We start from the raw sequence: 23547 nt of genomic DNA, 5'->3' as shown, positions 1-23547 counted from the left end.
CATTTTGTCTTATAACAACATCATCTATAGGACTCCCGTTTGCTGCTGATTATGTAACACTGGATTTGTTGGTTCCGGAGACAATGGTTGGTGGTTTTATCGGCAAGTGTGGCTGCAACATTTCAAAGATCAGAACCGAGTCTGGAGCAACTGTCAAGGTATGCAGTTCAGAAGTTCCATATCATACCTTTGCATTTTTCCTTGTCAACTTGTGGAAAGAAATTGTTTTTTAATTACACACCCCAGCCCAGATTTCCATCAAGAAAAGAACCAAAATATGCTTATCTGTAGCTCAGGTGTCCAAGCCTTTTGTTATTTCTCTGTTGATGACTAATCTGAATTATATTTCCTATATATACGCGGATAAATCCGAAAGATTACATCCTAGGCGGACTGCCAACTACCCTTCCCCCCCCCCCCCCCCCCAAAAAAAAAAAAAAAAAAAAACTGGAAGCCTAAAATATGCTTTTAAACCCTATTCTGTTATCTGCCATTGACTCTCTATGCCAGCCCTTCATAACCAATCATAAGAATTTCTGCATGGTTCTCTTCCTTGAAATGAAGAAGCAGATAGAATTATCAGGCATACCAGTGAAACTTTGAGAGCATGATTTGGGTTATATCAAGAAATGAAACCATTGAATAGAGAATCTATTTTATCTTTTACCAGGAAGATTGACAAATAAAGCTATTTACACAGGCAGGTGAAAAGTTTAGTGTACAATTATTTTCCCTTTTCTTTTTTTTTTTTTATTGTCATGGGGATCGTGGTTGACAAGTGACAAGGTTAACCATTTTGGTTGAGGAGCACCTAGTTGGTTTTTCATTTTCTTCCTCCTGTGCTTTTGTCTCAATTACCCTTAGCTGGTCAACCATTGATTTTCCTGTCTGATGTGCTTTGAACCTGCAGAAATTTGTTTATAGCTTGTTTGTGTTTGTTTGAATTAATTTTCTTTCTCGACTGTGCACTCTTTTCTCTCCCTCTTTCTCTCTTGGTTATCTTTGTCCAAGGGGATATGTTGCTTTAGGGTTATCTATCTATGTGTTTTTATTGTGAAATTTGGAGGGATTTAATTGTATTTTCCTTTCTTCTCGAGTGGAAGTTTGTGGAGTTTTTGCTTTGGTTGCCAAAAGTGGCAGAGGATGCAAAGCAGAGGAGGTTAAGAAAAAAAATGAAGCAGCAGCACGAACTAGGGAATAGGGAATAAAGAAGTTGAACCAGAACAACCAATGGATACGGAGTCAGAGTTGCCAGAATCGTAGAGCAAGGGCTGAAGTGTTATTGTTGTGATGGTTTCAGAACTAAAGAAGCCTGAAGATGAAGTTGACTCCACCTCCCCTCCTTTTATCCTCTTTTATTATTAAATATTATTCCATATATTGCATCGTATCATAATCCACTTGCTCCAGGCAATGCCCAGGTGACCATAGCAGTTTCCTGCATCCAGTAGGTGAGAAGTTGAGAACACATCATGACCAATGAAATGCGCCTAGACTCCAAGGCACCAACTATGAAGGGCAAGGATATAATAAAGTGCCTAGAAAAGGAGTAATATTTTTAGTGCTTGTAATTGTATAATTAATGTATGTATGAGGCTGTTGAGTTGGATGGCAACATGAGATATCTCTCTGTCAGTGGTTTTGCTTCTCACCAACCTGGTTTATAATGTTTTTATATGGGTATCATCATGTTCTTGTTTCTCTTAAAATTTACCGATCCATCATTTTTCCATAAAGAAACATATAGTTCAAGTTGGTTGTTTTTTATTCTTAGCTTGTTGCTTCAGGTTGCTGGTGCAAGGGGTGAACAAGCTCAGAGGTTAATCCATCTTGGCGGTAGTGCGCAACAGGTAATACTTCCTACATAGTCTATTGCAGTTGGTGTGACTGAGCATAACTGTTCCAAGGAAATGGGATTTGTCTCAAATTCTAGTCACCATGCTGTTTGGTAGCTTTGGTGATCTTACCAGTACATGGTGCTGTTTATTATTTATGGCGATACGTGACTTGTGCATGGTGATGTTGAAATTATGTAGCTTATAACTAGCACTGTAGGATTCATATTACCTAAGTTGTATTAGGTCACGATTTTCAAGTTATCATTCATAATTTTTTTTTGTTGCTGTTGTTGTTGGTCTTTACCTAACATACATGCCTTGCTCACTGTAGAATACACAAGAGTTAGAGCCAGGGTTTCTTCTACTGTTCTAACTGTTTCTTTCTTTTGTACCTTCTACTCCTTCAATAATCCTGGTTATCAAGGTTAGGTGCCCCCCCCGACTTGGTATCATAGCAAGGTTTAATAAATCTAGTTTTAAGGTCTGAACGAATTGAACAATATCTGCTGCAATCTGATAAGACCCTACCAATACCTCTGAAAATCTATACAAAAATACTAAAAATACAAGATAGAAACTGGTTTTAATGGTGCCAGTCATCCCCACACCTCAAGGTGTCCCTCAGCCTACGGCTGCCCAAGAATCTCTCCCTAAAATATTTGATACCTCTCCACTCAGTTTTCCCTCTATTTATTACCCCTAAATTAACCCTAATATTCTCTCTCCTCCTCATGGCATCATCCTAGGGCCCTAACACTACCGGTCCCTCGAAAATCACCTTGTCCTCAAGGTGATGGGAAATTTCGCTACCTTAGGACCGTTATAGTTACGACTGCCGTTCACCGGGGCTTCGGAGCTTAGTCTTCACATGCTTGCCACTTAACCATAGAAGAAAATTCAAATGAAATTGTCGAAATTTTGGTCGAATGTCTGCATTTTTAAAAAACGAAATGAAATTCCAATTATTTCGGGAAAGTGTCAAATTTCGACTGAATTTTCAGAGATTTTGACAGAAATTTCGACCGTTTCGACCAAAATTTCGACATTTCAGCATTCCAACTTGTTTTTCCTTAGTTTTTGTTGATTTCTATCCCATTTTCACTACTCCTTTGCCTTCAAACACCACTTTTGCTCATTTTTTGCCTCCAAACACCTCCTAAGCCACAACAGCTACAAAGGAAACTCCAACAACAATAGAATGTGAAGCATGAGCCACATCCAACAGTTCCAAACTTCCCCTTTTCTTATTTTTGTTTTGTTCATGCCTTAAATGATCTTGTATTGCCTTGAAATTAATATATGTTTAGCCTAGGATTATGATCTATGATTGTGTTTTGTTAAACTTATCTTTTTATTATTTGCTACCATTTTTTCATTTTTTTATTTTAATAATTATTTTCTAAAATTATGTATTTTTATTTTATGTATATATGATATATAGGCTTCAGCTTAATATATTTGAGACACCATCTCTTGATCTAGTCGATCATTTTATTTTGTTGACTTGTTGTAATGTAACCATTCTACATTTCTACCAAACAATTCATGTATGTTGTTGATTCTATGCATGTATGCAATACAATTTGCACTTGTCGGAACCAATCATTTGTTAGTATACTTGAATGATAAATTTTCAATGTTTTTTTTTTTACAAAATACTAATTCCATTGTGTTTATTATGCTTGAAATAGGAAGTATACAAGAATCCAAATCAGCTTGAGTCCATATGAGGCCTGAAATTGAAGTTCCAATTTTCAGAAAAAGTGTCCAGTTTCGATCGAAATTTCAACGTTCCTTCGACCGGAACGTCGAAATTTCAGCCTTTTGCAAGGTTGAAATTCTTGTTTTGGTCAAATTTTCTTCCTTGCACATAACTAGGCCATTTCTGTCCCTCTTGAGCAATATGCCAAACACCCGAGACGGGGATATATGTTCTTAAGCAAGTTTTTCAATTTCCCATCTCTATCCTGAGTATCAAGAATGTTATCACCAAGATCAGCCAAAAGACTTCGCTGATTGATCCCCTGATTAGCATTCTCTAGCAACAGTTGATGTTCTTGCTTTACTTTCATCTCTCATCAGGGGCTAAAAATTTTGTGACCCACCCATATGAAGCTGTCTCTTACTTTCTTCAACAGCATCAAGCACTGATCCAACCCGAGTTTTTTTTTTTTCCCCACTAAATCCATTACCTCATGTTTAAGCTGAGTATGGCACTGACGCAATTCTGATATCCTATTCCTGATCAAATCATCTGAAGAAATCCTCTTCTTTTGCAACTCAAAAACTTTCTTCTTTACATGGTTTTCAATCTGCAGTACCACGTGGAGCTTGTTTTGAAGATGGTGTACTGAATTTCGTAACGTCTCCAGCTCCTCTTCCAAATAGCCCCGAAATCCAGTGTAGAGGGAAGCTATTTTTATCGTTGACTTCATGGCACAGGCAGTGATTTTCTCCAGCAGGTGTTTCAGTCCAAGCGTCGTTGGTACAGGTTGCACCCCTGCAAATAATGCCCGTGCTGGGAGAGCCGATAGATTGGAAGCCTGAGTTGCACTGGATTTCAAACAAAAAAAGAGGGTTTAACTCGCCGGAATCGAGCACTACATCTCCCCTTAGTGGCTGCAGCCCCAACGTCGCTGCCTCCCTTTCCAACTTGATGATCAGAGGTTGAAGATGATGGTTCAATCGGACCGCTTAGTCCTTGGTTCGTACTAGTCTTGGGGTTGGGTCTTGGTCCAACTGAGTTATTTGGGTCCAATTTAGAATGGAGAGATATTGGGTTTTGTTGTGATGAAATGGGCCAGCCCATAGTGGGTCTTTTGAGTTGGTGGGGTTCACCCACTTAAACCCATTAGTAGGAAAGGACAAGCTGGGTATTGGGTGAATGGAATGGGCTGGGCTTAATAGAACGAGCTGGGCCCATAGTGTTTCCTGTAGATCGTTTAAGCCTAACCACTTGAAATCATGGGCTAAGAAAATTGGGTTAATGCAATAGGATGGGCTTGTTTTCGAGGTGGGTCTTTTAAATGGGTGGTGTCCAAATACAGATCATGGGTTAAGAGAAATGGGTTGGACATTGGTTTGATGGAATGGTTTGGGCTTTGGTTCATGAAAAGGGAATGGGCCCAAGGAGGTTGTTTTGGGAACCAAGCGCCCAATCTTTAGATTTGGTTCGTTTGGGCCCTATGTGGGAGAATAAGCGTACCTGAGTTGGGCCCAAATTAAAAGAACCTTGGTTCTTAATGAGTGAACCAAACCCATAAACCGGTCTGGGGTGAACCAAACCAACCATAACAACCTGCAACAGCTAGCATCGTCTTCTTCCTTTTTTGCGAACAGAACTTTTTGCCGCTGCCTGCAACTTTCAACCGATTGCCTCTAGCCTCCTTCGATTCTCCTTGCCCACCGGTGATCTAGTGATGTGATTTCTCGCTGCAGAAACCTTAGTCCGGTAAGTTTCGACATCTAGAACTCTCATTCTCGTCTTTCTCTTCTCCAAGTATGGCATGGGACCACCGTAGTAATTAGTTGGTCTATTTCGGCGATTTCACTCGGCGTTCTTTCCCTTGGTTTTGCTTGGTCTCCCATTTCTACCACTCCATTAGCATCAATAATTTCTTCCTGATTGTCATCCAAAATCACATTGATCTCTGTTATCTAGCCATCGCCGAACTTAGTTTGTAGGGCTTCTCTAAAACTCACCCAATCAAACACTGGCCAAGACCTTGCATATACCCAATCCAGTACGACTCCTTCCAAATGCTGGAGAGCTATGCCCAACCATTGGTCATCATCGATGTGGTGTTCCCAGCAAACAAGAAGACCTGCAATAGCCATCTCTGCACATCCTCTTCGCCTGAAAACAGTGGCAATACCATCGCTTCCCTGGGATCAAACTGCTCTGATGCCAGTTGATAAGACCCTACCAATACCTCTGAAAATCTATACAAAAATACAAGATAGTAACTGGTTTTAATAGTGCCCGTCACCCCCACACCTCACGGTGTCCCTCAGCCTATGGCTGCCCAAGAATCTCTCCCCAAAATATTCGATACCTCTCCACTCAGTTTTCCCTCTATTTATTACCCCTAAATTAACCCTAATATTCTCTCTCCTCCACATGGCATCATCCTAGGGCCCTAACACAATGTTGCTATGATGCTGTTGTATCTAGAGTAGAATGAAGATTGATCCATGCATGAATCATTCTCTGTTGTGCTTATTCCTTAAGGCATCTGGAGGTTCTTGAAGGAGTTTTCAGTTCTTGGAAGTCCATGGATCCATGAGCCAAACCATCAGATTGTTATCAACTTTTGAATGTTTGTTAACCCTATAAAACCTTGATTTGAATAGAAAATCTCTGGTCAGATCCTTTAATATTATGAATCTGGCATTCTTCTTGTGGCTATATCTTACTCTTCGGATCTGAGTCATCCGACATTAACCTTATTCAGTATCAGGTGCCACCCTTCCATAGGAGATATTGCTATTTGATTTGAAGAGCAATTCTATCCATGCAACAGTTCCTTCCTTATCACTGGATTTTCTATTATTTGATTTGCACATCTTTTGTGCTGCGAATTTTGTCTGTGCCAGTGAGAAGCAGGGCATCACCTTTAAGGAAGATAAAAGTAACACCGGTTCCTTTTGTCTATGATCCACCTACTATGTCTCCATTGCACTCAATGGAAAGCTACATCCAGCAACTTGATCTTCCAAGCTGCTCAAATCAACTGCAATCTGCTTGTCATTTTCTGCCTTGGTTCATGGATGAGAGGTTGTTCAACCTCTTACCCTGAGTTTTGATTGCTTTTTTTTTTTTTTTTTGAAATTGTTCTACTTCTAGCCATATTCTGTGCTTATTCCAAGTCTACCTTTAGTTTAAATTCCAATTCCCTTCTTATATTCAAACACCTATTTATCATGCAAGATCCAAGATTGCATGAATTAGCAACAGATGTGTTATCTTGTTACTCTTGCTTTTTATTCGATTGGGTAACTTATTGGACACTGAGCAGGGGTACCTTTTTCTGATATTTGATTTCCACAGTCAAATTTGGGATTTATATAATCAAAATGGTTGATGTACAAGATCTGATTTGCTTGAAAGATCACATATTTGCTGCTGGTATTCTTGGTTGTGGCTTATCTGCTGCTAATGTTAGTTGCTACTGCGAAATAAGGACAGTTATCCTTTATTTTCTTTCCAGCATTTGTTGTTTGTACTATGTAGTGTTATACGTGAGGGGATATTGGAGATTTGAATAAATGCATGTTTGTTGTTGCCCATGTCTCCTATGTCTCCTTTATAGGGATTATTACTTGTGACTCGTGTGAGTTTTCTCTCACTTTCATGCAGATTATTGCTATTGTGTTATTCGTGAAGAAACAATTTTACCTACCTAACTCATGACAGTTACTGCAGTGTCATGTGAGATTTTTATCTCTTAATTTTGGTCAGCAATGAAGTTCTATTTGTCTTCAGCTCCTGCAATCTTTCAGGCTGTTGCTGTTGTTGTCTCTAACCTACAGGGCTAACTTGCTTGTCTTCCTTTCCTGCAAATTTTTAGCTTTTGTTGTTACTGCTGCTGCTATGGTATTCTGGTCTGCAGTTTGCATTTTTTGCCGTTCATTTTGTTTTTTCCTGTTTGGATTTTTTTGACAAAGATTCTTCTTGAGTGCGGTGTTACTGACGTGCTTATGTTGTTGCACTAGAAGGGGTTTTACTTTTGGTTCTGTTATTGCTGGCTACTGGTTTTGCTGGTTATGTCCGTCGCTGTTGTTCAATGATGGAGCATATGATATATATATATATATATATATATATATATATATATATATATATATATATATATATATATATATATGCTCTGGTTTGAGGGGGAGCTGTGGAATTAGTGATGGTGATATTTAATAGCTCTGGTGATGCTTAACAATACGTGGTGCTGTTTATTATTTATGGTGTGATACGTTATATTTGTTTATTGTTCCTGGCAGTATTAAATCAATGTAGGTTAGCTGGAGTCTTGAGGTTTACTATAGTGTTAATTGTATTCAATCGTGACTGCAAGGAGTCATGCTTTATTTAATATGGGCAAGAAACTGCTGCCAGATTGTGTAGTGGCTGAGTAATAGTATAGGGGAGATACTCTCTTTTCTTTACTGATCCTGATTATCTGTATTAGGTTTCTATGGATATTGTGTGGTTCAGTTCATCAGTATATGTGTAGAAATGGTTGGTTGATTGAGTTTTTTCTGACATTATCAGCATCTGTTAATTTGATTGATCTGGTGCGTATTCCTTTGTTTTCTCTCATTCGAAGGTCTTAGGTGCTGAAATTTTTCTGTACAAAAACAGGTAGCGTGGGCAAAGAAGTTGATTGATGAATACATCTACTCGCAAGCAATATTACAGCAGAGACGTCAATAATGCATCTCTCTTCTTCTGATTTGCTGGTTATTTGTTACTTTCGAGTTTCTGTGTTGTAGCTTATCAGTTATGACCAGTTCATACGACACCAAAAACGTTTTGACTTGGTTCACATATTGCCGAACTCCCAAACTGGGGGTTTAAATGATTTTATGGGTGTATCTTTAATTTGCCACATGACAGATGTGACAAAGTGTTCCTTGAGAAGTTTTGTTGCGGATTGTAAATATTTTAGAATTCACACTGATCTTACTGGCTTGAAGTTGTAAATTTCATCTTGGGATAATTTAAAATCATACTATCAGCTGTTTAGTCAATCAGATACTCTCTGTAGTTCCATATACCTCTGTAATTCTGAACTTTTCAATTTGTTTTGTAGTTCCTACCTAAAATCATGAATGTTCCTCAGTTCACCATTTTAAGCTTCCTGAATGACTCTTCCCTTCTTTTTTTCGGGTCAAGGACTCATCCCTTCATTAAGTTACATTTTGGAATATGGGAGAGGGAGAAAAATGTGTTCTGTAGGACCAAATATGGAGGTCATGCATTTGTTGAATCGTTCTGCTCATGAGTGTGTGATCCACGCACTAGAAAATCAGTTGATTACTTTATTGTGGTTTCAAATTTAGTCAAAACTCATGCTGGATGTGAGTGAACTAAGTTCTGCAATTTGCAAAATGTAGTTGGCTATCACAGTTTTTTGTTTCACATCTGTTGCAATAAATGAAAGAAAGATATATGGAATCACTAATCTGAAACGGAGACAGTAGCCATGAGCCCATTGCAACCAAAATGGTGGATGGAAGGAGACGTGAAACTGCAATTGGACCACTCAGATGCCTATATTTAGCAAACCACTGCTTTCTCTGAAGTGGGTAGTGCCAGCATATTCATGTTGTGCCGACAGTAACATCATCACTTATCTTGTGACCCCAGAACTTCTTCTTTGCACTTCATGGAGAAAATATTCTATGAGATTTCTCACCTCAAATGCTTCTTCTGAGATTTTGGTTTTTAATCCCTCTCTTCTCCTCAAAACCATTACATGCAGCTCATAATAGTTGGGTTGGGATTCAATTAGGCTAAGCAATAAAGATGGCAGACTAGACCAGATGGGACCAAGCCTATAAACCCAAGATTCTCTCTTTTTGGTAAGAAGTAAGACATTCACATGATTTTTGTTTTCTGGGTAGAAACCTTCACATCTTCTTATATTTGTAAGAAATTAAAAGAGGAATAGAATTCTTAAAATATAATCCTGCTACAAACAAATGATACCCTTGGTTTGCACTTATTTCTACAATTTTTACCAATAAATGGTAGAGACAAAATACATGGAATACTACAAGGTTAAAAAGTTTTTCTTTTCTTTTTTGAGTAGGCAACTTAATTTGAGAGACAAGGAAGATTGAAGCTAAAAGAATAATTTCTTTCTATGTATATAGTATTATATACTTCTACTAAACTTTGTACCAAGCTTGCATAGAATCATAGGTTTTTTATATTAGGGCTTGACTTAGTTCTTTGCTTAAGGAAAATGAAATAGTTTGAATCATCAACCTACAGAAGAGCTGATGTGACGAATTGAAAACTAGAGTTAAATAATATAATATCATGGTATAGGGAGACCTATGATAACGGTATTCCATTGCAAACCAATGGTCAAGAGTCGTTAGGTAGCATGCATTCTAATAAAATAAATATAAAAAAATCACAAATAGAAACAAAAATAGACCTAAGTAAATTAAAGATTTGAAGTGATTCACAAACAGATGCGATGTGCTACTTCTGCAAATGAAGAAGAACTTTCACTATGCATGAAAGAATATTACAATAAAGATCTCTCACTAATCGCCAAAATGGTGCTACAAAATCTCACCCAACACCTTGAGGTAAATTCCAAATCTCACAATGACTTTATAGGACCTATGAAGTTAAGGTACATATTTATAAAGTTTCTATTGGTAAACTAATCAACCCATCGGGTTGGGTTGTATAGTAACACATGCTACATCCCCGTCCCCCCACCCCCACAAATGAGGATATTCATATTTAGAAAATGGGTCTTCGAGTCACCCACCAAAATATGTTGGTGTAGCTCAATCTTCAAAATCAGGTACATGAATTGGGATCATACACACTATAAATGAAATGGTTACTCAAATTAAATTTAATATTCTCCAATACATTGGCATGCACCCCATTAATATGTGCATTTCTACAATACTCCAATTGCTCTGGATAAGTTGTTGCAATGCCAGAATCCCCTCAGGCTAATGCTTTGAACCAACACATACTCAGAGAAGGCAAATCAGATAGAAAGCCAAAGAGAGTTTTCTGGCTAGTTTTGTTAGTTCCGAATAGGCATGATGGATTTTTAAGAAAGATGCTGATCCTACTATGGTTGAGGTGATTATTTATGAACAAATCACCAACTAATACTAATGTATAACCTCTAGCAGTGCTTAAATTTTCAAAGCTCTAGCTATTTTGCAACTGAAAAACTTGTTTTAGCTAAAATTTGACACTAGGGTTTACATAGCTTACACCACATTTGTTAGTAAAATGCATGATATATTGAGTAATATGACATTTAGGATGACAACCCAATAACTTGATTCTGAGGTTGCTGGGTCTAGTTTAGCAAACAAAAAAGGTTCCAGATGCTAGTTGGCCCTTGGGTTTACAGCTTTCGTTCCATGCTAGAACAAACCACCATTTTATATATGGACCCCATTTTCTTTTTTACTCTACCAAATAAGAAAAAATCAAAATCAAAATAACACCCCCTTAACCTGATGGTTGAAACCCTAAACAGAAATAATTTACAGGAAGTCAAGTGTTAAGTGAACCCAATTTCATATGAAGGCATAGAACATTTGATCTTGGACAATTAACTAGAAGTGATTATTACCCAATTACTGATATGGGTTATCTTGTAAAACTAGTGACAACTGAGTTATAATGGTGCCATATGGTTTTAATCTATATAGTAAAGACTGTAGAGACTGTAGGGTAATTCTTCGTATGGTCATACACGTAAGAAGATAATTTCTTTTAGAAGACCATGAAGAAAAATTCTTGCAATGGGAGAGGCTCAGAGATGTGACACTCTGTCTCTTACCATTTTGAATTAATTTCTGACCATTCCTAGCTTGTATACGAAAATTCTTATTTGCTACTCTATGCAAAGCTTACTTAGATTAGCAAAGCCCATGAAACTACTTCGCAGGAGCTAGCAGTGGTGGTTACAAGTCATAGTTAGCTTTTCTTTGTGTTGGAAATTGGACTGGTTTCCATTGCAAATTAACAAGAATGCCATCAGTACTTCAAATTAAAATGCTTTTGTTTGACCTTGGTGTGCATCCTATCAACTGCATTGAAGTGGTACAATTTGATAATTATCATGAAAGAAATGGGTTATGTGGGCATGTAAGGTGGAAAATGATCCATATTCAAAGCTTTCTTGTACAAATATCACACGCTTCATTCCACTTACTACAACTCCAACAAGGAAAAACAGCAAGAAGAGGTAAAACACAGGCTGAAGAGTTTATCTTCTCTTCCTTCCTCCTTTTCTCTTCTCTTTCTCTGGTGTCTATCATTTCATCTCCTTCTGAACAAACTAAAGAAGAGGTTCATTGTCTCAAATAGTTTTTTAAAATACTAGGTTTCTACTTTTGTTGACAGTGCTTCGATCCTACTTATAATCCTTTATTAAATTAAAACTTGCTCCGAAGTAAAGTTTCTTGCCTAAAACCTAAACATCCATCTTTGTGCCTTTCTTTTAACTTCATTTTCTAGTTTGATCGTTGGTTCTTATGACTTAAACCAGGAAATTCAAGCATAATAGAAGAAGTAAAAAATTCCATTTTTTAATTTATTTTTTCCTTTTGTCTTTCCCTAACAGGAAGAGAGACAAAGCTGCAGTGTTGGATTATTATGGGGAGAGGAAAGATTGAGATCAAACGGATCGAAAATTCGACAAGCAGACAAGTCACCTTCTCAAAGCGCAGGGGAGGATTGTTGAAGAAGGCTCATGAGCTTTCTGTGCTCTGTGATGCCCAGCTGGGTCTTCTTGTTTTCTCCACAACTGGGAAGATGTATGAATATTGCAGCAACCATTGTAGGTCTGTAAGCAACTTCTGAATTTTTTTCTCTTCGTTTTCTCTTCTGGGCTTTCCATATGATGAAGCTTTTTAATTTTGTTTTCAAGTCTGTTATTTTTTTTCAGTGAGATAGATCTAATACATTGTTATCCCTGGATGCAGTTTTAGCTTTAAAGGTTCATGGTTCATAGGGTTGAATCCATTTTCTTTTCCATATTACTGGGTGCAATTTAACTTTAATGATTTTCTCTTATTTTTAAGTGCCTTTTTTATTCCCAAAAGTTGCTACAATTACCGATCTTGATATTCCAGTGAATTAACTCTTAACCTTCTTTCTAAATCTTACTGTGACATGGGTATGCTAGCTGCTGCTTGCCCTTGCATCTTTCTTTCTCTCTCTCTCTGGTCAAACTTCTCTTCCTCTGTCTCTCTCTTTCTGCATGGAAGTGTTTGGTCACTTAGTGATGATTATTCTGCAGTCGTAGCAGTTGAACCTAGTTAAAGCACTGTAGCTACTAATTAGGCTAGGGCATAATTATTTGGGCCGTTTTTCTTTAATATATATTCTCACCTATTTTTTAGTGCCTTGATTTTCCAGTGTTTCATCCTCCTTTAAATTTGGAATGGAGGTGAAACGTATGGCTAGTTTGGAAAATCATCTCACATCTTAAAAGTTAAAACCCTAGACAAACTGGTATTCTGATCCGCAATACAGGAATGTCTCCCAACCGATCTTTCATCCATTTCTGCCCTAGAAAGAAGAAGGTAAAGCACCATCAGATGTTGAGCTTCTTTTGATTTTCCCATTGTAAGTTTAAGCTTCACCTACATCAATTTCTTTTTCTCTTCTTCTTCTTCTTCTTCTTCTTCTTCTTCTTTCCCGACTCACAAAATTATAGATGTCCAATAACGTCACATGATAGTATTCTGTGATCTTGAGATAAGCATAAATTTAGACTCTTATAAATCAATCTTAATTAGCTTTTGCCTTGACAAGAATTTGTGACAAGCTGTTGGACCAAATTTTCTCCAGCCACCGATAATGGGGATTCATTCTCAATGAGATTTCAGAAGCAAACTAGAGGGCACAGAGAGAGGGTGTATGAGGATACATACTGATACTCTATAGAGTTTGTGAACCCTAGAATGGTTTGGTAGATATTCACCATGTGTTGAAGAAGAACATTCCTCCAAGACAATGAAAATGCTCACCTATGACAACATAGATTGACTGCAATGTGTCAAGAACATCTGTAAGATCCTTACTGCAAAATACAATCAATTAGCAAAAAAGAATACATTCTATGCCCCCCAAAATGGATTAAACTTACGTGGCATTAATGTGCAAGGACTAAGATGGTTCCCCGGGAAGGAAGAAAAGAAGAAGAAGAAGAAAATAATAAATATACCAAAAATTAATCTGCCTAGGAGAGAAAATCAGTTATGTTTTACTTTCGTAATTTTAGATGCAAATGAATAATTTGATGAGTTGATTTTGAAATGCACATTAATGGTTCGGTATAATGATTCATTCTTTTTGTTTTCCTTTCCCTCTCCTAATTGTAAATTTGTAATCTAGCACTCATTGCTAAAGGGCCAATCCCTCCCTATTTTCTTGCATTTTCATAATAACCTTCTTCCACTGTAAATATATTTTTTTTCAAACCCTAGAAAGCCATTGACTACAAAGTAGGACCAAGGACATCTAATTTTTAGTATATCCAATTTGGGAGAGAATGAATTTGTTTATGTGTTTGATTCTGGTAGGGGTATGTGTATGTTTTTGCATGCATAAGCTTACAAATATGATCACTTTCTGGTTTTGAATGTATGGATGAAATGAAAATCCAATGAATGGAAACTCATCTGTTTTAAAATGTAACTAAATATTTTGAGTTCATTGTAATGCCATAGCATGCAGCAAATCATAGAAAGGTATCAGAAAGTCACGGGGATTCGTATACAAGAGTACGATAACAAGGTAATTAAACTCAAATTCACATGTCAAATCCGTTCCATGGAGCCAAATATCCTTTTCAAGATGAACACTAATCAAAGAGCTGTAAGATATTTGAAGTTTTTGATTATTTATGAAATGTTTTGCAGCAAGTTTTTAATGAGCTGACAAGGATGAAAAGTGACACTGATAAGCTTCAAGCAAGCATGAGACGTTTCTATGGAGAGGATTTGGCATCTTTACCATTTAATGAATTGCATCAGCTCGAAGAAACACTGGAGAACTCTGTTAACAAAATCCGAGCTAGGAAGGTAATACTTCATGACTCCCTCTAGTGAATCCCCATAAGGAACCAGGAAGCTGGCTCCTATATATCTGTGATGAAATTTATGGTTGAAATAAGAATTAATCCTTTTTTTTTTTCCAACCCACAGAATCAGCTTCTGCAACAACAGCTTGATAACCTTCGTAGAAAGGTACCAAACATCTCTCTCTCTCTCTCTCTCTCTCTCTCTCTCTCTCTGTGAAACTCATCCATCTCTGCCGTTTGCAGGAGCAAATCTTACAGGAACAGAACAGTCACATGTATCGTTGTGTAAGTATAGCTTTACTGTGATGCTTTTTATAATTCATTTACTTGGGTGAGAAAAGAAAGATTTTCTTATATGTGTGATGTGTCATGTTTTCAACCATTGGATGGCATGATTGTGTACGATTCACGTCTTCGGATCCCGATCTAGTGGTTGCAAGCATGGCTATACACCATGCATGACCATGCAACACAAAAGTATTTTCTCATTTGATGAACCCATGATAGAAATGAGAAAATCTTCCGTGCTGTTTCTCAGCCAGCAACACTAGTACTGGGTCGGTATCAGATTGATATCTGATCTCACAAATTCTCAGAACCCATTTATGAAAAAATGGGGATCACTTATATGGTTTAAGGTAGCTAGGTTTCAATTGAAATTTGGATGGAATTCTGCAATTTACCCATTAGTTTTTATGCTGTGATGGTTAATGCCATTAGATTCAAGAGCTGGATCAGCAGCACCAAGCTGTGATGGAACAGAAGAGCATGGAGCAACCATTGGAAATGGAGCTTTATGGAGATGACTTGGGGAGAAACATTCTAAATCTCTCCACCCTTTCTCCTCAGTTTAACCGTCTTCAGCCCACTCAGCCTAACCTGCAAGAAGTCAGCCTCCCACGCCATGGCTTGCAGCTTTGGTATTCTTCTGCATAAACATCGTTAGTTACTGTAAAACTGGAGAAGTTAGCTCCTAAGAAATCATTTTATAAGCATCTCAACTTGATTTTACTGTTTATTTTTGCAGAAACTTGAGATTGCATGTAAAGGGCTTTATCAGATGTTGAAGCAGGTAGTCATGAGAAGTTTGTTTGTCAGATGGAACCTTCAGCTGAACTGATTACTATATATTATGAGTAATTATTAGTATATTTGTGTTGTGGGATTAAGAACTTATAGATATGTATGCAGCACTGAAACCCTAAATTATTATCAGTTATTCTCCACAAGGCTTATTGGTTAATTCTTCATTTAATTGCTTCTGTGTGGTGATCACTACATGAAATCTAGATGTTACAGGCCTAAATTATGAGGTCAACCTGACCCAACCTACCTGCCAGATTCTGGGGCTTAAGTAAGGGCTGGAGAACGAAGGTTCTTTATGCTTCAGGTAACTAGGTTTTATATGGGCATTTAATCCAAAACAACACGAACCCAGGCTTACCTGGTTGAAGAAAAATAGAGAAATTAGTTTATATATTATGTTGGAGCAAGGTTAAATAATTCCCTTCAAAACCCAACCATATATAAGATCAAATACAGTTTTCTGGGGCCCAAACTAGGTTTAATATTGATCAGCTGTCCACGAAGATTGAGAACCAACTCAGAATGAATGGTTTAACCCTAAACCTGGGATGTTATTTGGATCATGGATCAACTACTGAAAAAACAAAAAATGTTCCTCAAATACTAGCATACAAGAACAAACGGACAAACATACATGGTATATGATCTTTTGCATGTGTTTTCCATCTTCAAAGCCAACTACTAAAAAGGGTATAAAATTAAAAGGGTTTCCTCTAACTCTGCTGTTTGGAATTCCAGCCTTCCTTCCTCTCCATGCCTATATGAAAGGTGGTAGCTTGATCGTTTATTTAATTCCCAAGTCTTCTCAAGCTATGGATTTTGCTATCTTCTGGACTACTGCTCTCAGCAACTTGATATTTATTAGATAGGGGTGTCAATTAGCAGCCCAAACTGCACCGGCTCGAACTGAACTTAATGGGCTAAGGGGGGCAGAGCCGGCACCAGCCTAAAACGGAACCGCAATCCGTTATAACTCGTTTTATAATTTTACATTAAATACTTTTTGAATCGTCATATTACCACTAAGTAGTTGTTACTGACAATCATAAAAGTTGAGCATAAATTCAAAGATCAAATGATCGTTCTACTTAGTAGTAGGGACAATCAAAAGAATTAAGTATGAATGTCCAACTAAATGTATTAAGTTTTTTTAAATTGAGTAAATATTTATCTAATTCAGAGGTATTTCTTTTACATATCAAATTAAATACCAGCCCAAAAAGGAGATAGATTTTATAGAAGTGAAAATAATAATAATAATAATAATAATAATAATAATAATAATAATAATAATAATAATAATAATAATAATAATAATAATAATAATAATAATAATAATAAAAAAAAAAACTACATGTCCATAGAAGAATAACCCAATTTAAAAATGAAAACTTATCCAAATCATTTCCTGGTCAGAAATGGACCATCCATTTCCTTGTAGATGTGTGAGATGTGTTTTACTATTATATCAAATGGTTGAAATTCATTTATAAATCACATTAATCAACTCTTTGATGTGACTTATAAATGGATTTCAACCATTTGATGTAATAGTAGAACATATGTCACACATCTACAAAGAAATGGGCCATGCATCCATTTCCTTGTAGAAATGGACAAGATATTGGTCCATTTCAAAACAATCAATCGTAACACCGGATGAAATTTAAAATGATTTTTAGTTTGAGGATTTGTTTCTGGAGGACCATCTAGTGGAACCTAAGGAATGAGTTTGTTGTCTCTATGTTACTACTTACTATCTAGGTTCTTGATTTCCATAGGGTAGTTGGGTTTTCTATAATGTGTAATGACTTTAATTTTTAATAGAAATTGACCAATTGCAATTTTGTTTTGCATGGAATTTTGGCTTTTGTTGCAGGATGCCCATTTATTTATTTTTGTTCTTTTCCTTGTAAACCTAAACCGTTAGTCAACCCGAATCTAAATTGTTAACCCAAACCATTAGTTAGCCAAACCCACCGGCCCGAAACTGACTCGAAACCATTATTTTGCTAACAGTCGTATTTGGACTAGGTGATTTTTAGCCCAAAACAGCCCCAAACCGTACCGTTGACACCCCTAATATTAGACAGTAACCCCACAATTCTACATGCAGAACCAAATCGAATAAAAACAACTACAAAAAAATAGAGAACACAAGAGAGATTTGACGACGAAGTTCACACTTAAAAAGACGGATGTCTCTAGGACTCGGATTCAAATCCAAATGCATTGGAGAAGCCCTAGAATCTTACAAAGAGAGAAATAGGAGTGTGCAAACCATGAATCTCACACCAGTGACTCCAAAAACCACACCATAACTGCAAGATTACAAGCATAGATCAAGGGATCACATCACAACAAAAAGAGGGGGAAAAGCAAAGAAAACCGTAGCACAAAGACCTGGAAAATCCTAACTGCAAAATTGAACCAAAGAACAACATATACATCCGGTTCAGCACAATGAAGAGGTGTCTGTTCAAAATCATTGAGCCAGGTAAACCAAGCATTCTTTGAATCAAATTAAATGCCTCCAACAGGGGAATGTACAGGTTAGCCCCTCACAATATACAAATTCATTTAAAAAAATGCTCACCTATCATAAGGTTGTGCATGACCTTGTTCACGATTGGATGCATCCCCTCCCCCCTCCCCCTCCCCCTGGCAACCCAATTTTTTGACATTTTCTTTGTCATCCTCTTTAGGTTTGTGAAACATCAATACTCGCTTCCACCCCCAAATTTTTTGCTTTTGAAATCTCCTTTGTGACCCTCTTTCCATATATGAAGTATCAGTACTTGGGCCCATGATAAAACATTTCGGCGAATTTCACCCGAAATATGGCTAAATTCACCCAGTTCGACACTCAACGATATGAAAGTCGCATCGAAACCTAAATTTCTAAAATTCGCCGGAAAATCATTGCGAACTAGCGAAATCTTGGCTAAAATCGCCGAATATTCTTCCATTTGCAACCCTGCAATTCAAAAAGCGAAAAATCTAACCACATCCCCGTTATTTGTTGATCCTCTACAACTCAAACCCAAGTCCCAAGCTACAAAAAATCAAACTCTGCAACTCAAACTCTAGCAGCAAAATCTAGTTTTAGAAGGTGCGAAATATGCCATGAAATTGAAACCCTTCCATCTTTCATTGTTCTTCTCTTCTCTCAGCGTTGGAACCACCATATGGAATTGAAACCCTAAATCGCCAAAACCACCACCTGAAATAGAAACCCCGGAACCACGGCCTAGAATTAAAACCCTGAATCACCGAAACCACTGCCTGAAATTGAAATCTTGAATCGCCAGTGGTCTCTCAATGTTTCTCCTCTTTTTATTCTATTTAAAACCTCAATGAAGTTTGAAGAGAGAAGAGATTTCTATGGGAATGGGTTGATGGAAAATTTGAAGTTTGAAAGTGGGTGGGGTTGCGTGTCATGATGATTGGAATTGGGATTTGGGAATTGAGAATTGGGAAAACGAAATTGAGGAAATATCTAAGATTTCGTACTTTGCTTGGGCCCCAATTGGAAAACGTTTTTATTGACAAAGATAATTGGTAGAATTCATTGTGTTTTGTGTAAAAGACCAGTGTACTTGCCCCATTCCGGATGTTAAATCCTAACTCCAACCTATTTGCAAGAGACAGAGACTTGGTAGAGTATAACAAGAGAAGTTCAAAATAATTTAAATTCTAAAAGAGTTCCACCACTGTTTTTGAGTTGAACTTCAACTTGGCCTACTTCAAACTCAGTGTTTGTAGTCACAAAACTACAGAAGTTCCAACCCCCACCCCCCAAAAAAAAAAAAAACCCTTCCTTTTCAAACTCAATGTTGATACTCACAAAAGTTTGGATTGATGAAGGTAATTGTACTTTCTGGTGAAGCCTTCTTGTTAAGAAAACGCTTATGTTTTTTCGCCAGCGCCGCCCCCGGAAACACATATCATGTGGGCCTTATAGGACCCATTGGGGGTCCCACCTCTGAATTATTTTATTATATTAAAGAATAGGTCAACATATATATTTTGTAGGGCTCAAACATATTTGAAAAAAAAGGATAAAGTATTGATAATGATATTTTTTTGGGACAAAATATAGGTAAATTAAAGCAAAAAAAAAAAAAAAACAAAAAAAACAACAACACATGACTTCAACCCTAAAAAATTAGATGCAACCAAAATTTTCTTTGATAGGAGACGCAAACCAATTTTATTTTGGGATAATTACTGTTGCCCCCTTGTACTTTGATTTTATTACTACTTTATCCCCTGTACTTTTTAAAATTACTATTCCAACCTTTAACTTTGTCAACAATTACTAATGCCCCCCCTACCGTTAAGCTCCGTCAGTTCTTGATGATGTGGCATCTATATATTTTTTCAAAATCCCAAAAATAACCATGCAATTTTTTTTTTACTTATTTGCTCTTTTTTCAAGTTATAATACTACCCTTCATAGGAAAAAATTAACTTTAATTTCACTTTTCTTTTTTAGAAAGAATTCACCAAATAAAGGAAAGATGTAATTAAATAGAAACTAAAATATTAAGAAATATCAAATTTAATTCAAAGCTGAAAATGAAAAATCACCTAATATATGCTGACCATTATGTATGACTGTATGTTACCAAATTTTCTATCAATTAGATCTTATATGCTAATTTGTTTGTAAAACTTCCATCATGATGATTATAAAAAATTTAAGTGGAATGTGAAAGTTTCAACAATCATAAGTATGTGGTCCAACCAAATCCAAAACTAATTCTAAAATATAAAATTTTAAAGATATAATTGATATGCAATATAGTTTCTATAAATGAGAGTAATGCCATATTTTTTTACTTCTTAATTTTAAGGGCAAAATAGATATTTCATATTCGATGTTAACAGCTACTTAACACCTTTAGAAGTGAGGGGGGCAATAGTAATTTCACAAAGAAGAGGGTTTGATTAGTAATAAAACCAAAGTATAAGGGGGCAATAGTAATTATCCGTTTTATTTTTTATTTAGATAAGAGGTGTAAACTGATAGTAGTTAGTTACCTTAATAACTATTGACATTTTATTCACAATATAAAAATAAATAAGAATTTTGTAAAAGAAATAAAGAAACAGAGATTATAAAATCAAATAAAAAATAACAAAAAAGAAAAAGTAAAAGAGAAACCATAAATGAATTGAGAAAGAGAAAGAATACCTAACTGTGGAGACCCCACACTTATAGAAAGGGAAGAGAGTGAATAACAAAAAAAAAAAAAGAGGAAAGAGGAGAGAGGAGAGAAGACATACAAGAGAATAAATAGAGATTGAGGAATTAGTGAAGCAATAGTGCGAATGTTCTCCTGTTAATGGCACAAACAAACGTTTCCGTTCTTCTTCCCTTGTATTTATGATTTCTGGACCGTTCTGAACCATGTCTCATATTTATGATCGATGTTGGTGGGAGCGTGATGTTCTTACTCCTTTAAGACTTTGTAGTTCTTTTTGGGGTTACGTTGAATCGGGGGTCTGTGTGTTAGGCGTGGAGGGATGAGTTTGTTCGACTTTGCCTCTTAATTCTTTCTTTCACTTCCTTACCTACCACCGGGTGTATCTCATTACACCTCGACCTTCTGATTGCCTTTTTATAGGCTTATGATTTGGCTTCTCCCTCACGATTGGCCAAAGCTTCTTGAAAGTTTCAATCGTACTTCTTCTTTTCTCTTAGTCCCTCTATTTCTGAACAAACCGAGCTTTCATACTTCTTCCTTTTCTGGAAATACGAAAAGGTTCTTCTCTCTTGAATCTACTTCCTCTTCTTCTTATCTAACACCCTTAGGGGTTTCTCTCCTTGAAACCCAGTGGAGAATCTGCTGGTATCTCTCTTGCTGACTTTCTCTTTCTCTGCGGGATATTGTGAAGTCTTCATGGGTCGCCAAACTTCCTCAGTGGCTTCTCGTGCCTCTGCCCTCCAACCATCTTCTTCGGGCATCTTGGGAAGCTCCCCACTCAAAGGACGTTCTAAACCTACGGAGGTTGAACCTGATAATACCATAACGGCAGCGTGCTGGCGTCTTTCTGGGCATGGTGTCACCTTACTGGAGGGCTCTGTTACTAGGCATCTCCCTCACAAGAGGAGCAAAAGGGTTTGTTTTGGACAAATACTCAGCTACAAGGTCCTTCCGGTAACTGAAGTGGTGGATCGTTTGTCAAAGATGTGGGAAAGTGGAGGAGCGCCGTATATCATCTGCTATAATCAAAAGCTGGTGGCTGCTGAATTCATGACTGAGGAGCATAGGAACCGTATTATCTTGTGTGCACCTTGGTGGCTTGACGCTGGCCTTCTGCATCTCGCGCTCACTCCTTTCCTTGAGAACGCTGGCCTTGGTGATTTGGCGCCTCCCTTAGCTGTTTGGATCCAAATCCATTGCATTCCTGAAGACTGTTATAAAGACCCCTGATTTCAGCAGCGGCTTCCATCTTTGGAAAGGTTATTGATGTCCAAATTCATCTCAAAGTCCTTGGACTCCCACCGGATGCTGCCCGTGTTAAGGTGATGCTTGACCTCAACCAGCCGATTGAGTTGCGTGGCTATCGCAACATCAAAGGGGAGGCTTCCAAGCTAAGTGCTTCTTCGAACTAAAAATGATCTGTTCTAGATGCGTCGGTGTCTCATGGTGATCTCATGCCCGTTCGCTTGTCCCCTAAAGGAATTCCCAACATTGACATTCCTCTTCTGGTTCTTTTGTGAAAGCCAAGACTCCGGCAATAATGTCTGGCTCTTCACGAACCTTTTCTACCAAATCACTAGAAAATTTCCTACAACTTAAACCTGCTTTCCTCCTTAAAAGATGGCCCAAGGAAACTGGTGTCTCTGGTGGTGGATGAGGCTATACCAATGGCCTTGGCTGTGATGAAGCAAAAGATAACTTTGCCTCAATGATTCTAAAAGATGATGGTGGCTTGGGTTCAACCTTCCCTTTGTTTGATAAAATAACAAATCCAACTCAACTCAAGGAAAGGGTGGGCTGTAGACAAACAAACAACATATGCGTCCTTCTAGATGTGGAGCCTGGGAAAAGACTTTGTGGGGTTCAACTGATATCTACCATGTCTTGGTAACATTGATGTGGCTGGAGGGTACGGTGAACCCTGGGTGTTTTCTTCTCCGCCTTTGGGACCAGAGGTCTTCACACCCCAAGAGATGAGAATGTCAACTAACAACATCGCCTTTTGACCCTATGGAGTCCTTCAACTCCTTTGTCGACTCCTTCTTTCTAACTCCTTTAATCCCACTCCTTCTCAACTCTATGAAAGGCCATTATTTGAGACTTTGATAGAGCAAATCAACATCTACATCCCTTCCACAATACCTTTTATCTTCCCGACAAGATCAACCTCCGATGGACAACCTGCCCCTACCTCTCACTTCCTACTTTGCTCGATAATTCTCTTGTTGTGTTTGTTGTTTCTCTTTTCGTGTCCAAATTTTTACTACTTCTTCTCCTCTTTATCCTTTCTACTTATTGTATTCTTGTTTCCCCCCTCCTCCCGATGTCCATCTTCTACTCTTGCTGTCTGTTGTTTTTTTCATCCTTTGCTCTTCTCTCGTTTTTTTGTGGAGAATTTCTTACCTGTGTCCTTATTTCTTTTTGGAGGACATGGGAGAGAAGTTAGATATTATGAAATTGTTGTTATGTCGTGGTTTGATGGAAGTTTACCCTATTAGATTAGAAAATTTATGTGGGTTTTCTCCTAACATCTTGTTCTTGTGTGAACCCATGCAAGAATCTTGACTCTTTTCATCGTTCCATGGGTCCCTTTTAAATTCTCCC

The 23547-nt window shown here is 37.4% G+C and overlaps 2 protein-coding genes across 2 annotated transcripts in view; both read left to right on the top strand.

Moving 5' to 3' along the window:
* The window catches only part of LOC149029404 (flowering locus K homology domain-like), a 34997-nt gene extending 25610 nt beyond the window's left edge, over nt 1-9387 (top strand). The window contains exons 6-8 of the mRNA XM_089141782.1: nt 31-158; nt 1788-1850; nt 8197-9387. Coding sequence (XP_088997908.1) covers nt 31-158; nt 1788-1850; nt 8197-8268 — 263 coding nt within the window. The 3' untranslated portion in view covers nt 8269-9387. The remainder of the gene's footprint in view (nt 1-30; nt 159-1787; nt 1851-8196) is intronic.
* A 2823-nt stretch (nt 9388-12210) lies between these two features.
* Nucleotides 12211-15580, top strand: LOC149029403 (MADS-box protein GGM13-like). The gene is made up of 6 exons (XM_089143342.1): nt 12211-12398; nt 14292-14358; nt 14484-14645; nt 14769-14810; nt 14888-14929; nt 15365-15580. Exons 1-6 carry the CDS (start codon nt 12211-12213, stop codon nt 15578-15580), a joined length of 717 nt encoding a protein of 238 aa, XP_088999468.1.
* Nucleotides 15581-23547: the final 7967 nt, after the last annotated feature.

The sequence above is a fragment of the Hakea prostrata genome, chromosome 1 (assembly GCF_041222555.1).
Source record: "Hakea prostrata isolate BN-2017 chromosome 1, UWA_Hpros_2, whole genome shotgun sequence".
NCBI lineage: Eukaryota > Viridiplantae > Streptophyta > Magnoliopsida > Proteales > Proteaceae > Hakea > Hakea prostrata.
The sequence above is the reverse complement of the archived record's forward strand: the minus strand, read 5'-3'. Positions and strand labels throughout refer to the sequence as shown.

What these genes read in the sequence shown, in the direction of transcription:
- LOC149029403 (XM_089143342.1), top strand. Translation starts at nt 12,211, where the DNA reads ATGGGGAGAGGAAAGATTGAGATCAAACGGATCGAAAATTCGACAAGC. An exon ending in TATTGCAGCAACCATTGTAG is followed by an intron (nt 12,399 to 14,291) that starts GTCTGTAAGCAA and finishes GTAATGCCATAG; the next exon opens with CATGCAGCAAATCATAGAAA. An exon ending in TTGATAACCTTCGTAGAAAG is followed by an intron (nt 14,811 to 14,887) that starts GTACCAAACATC and finishes TGCCGTTTGCAG; the next exon opens with GAGCAAATCTTACAGGAACA.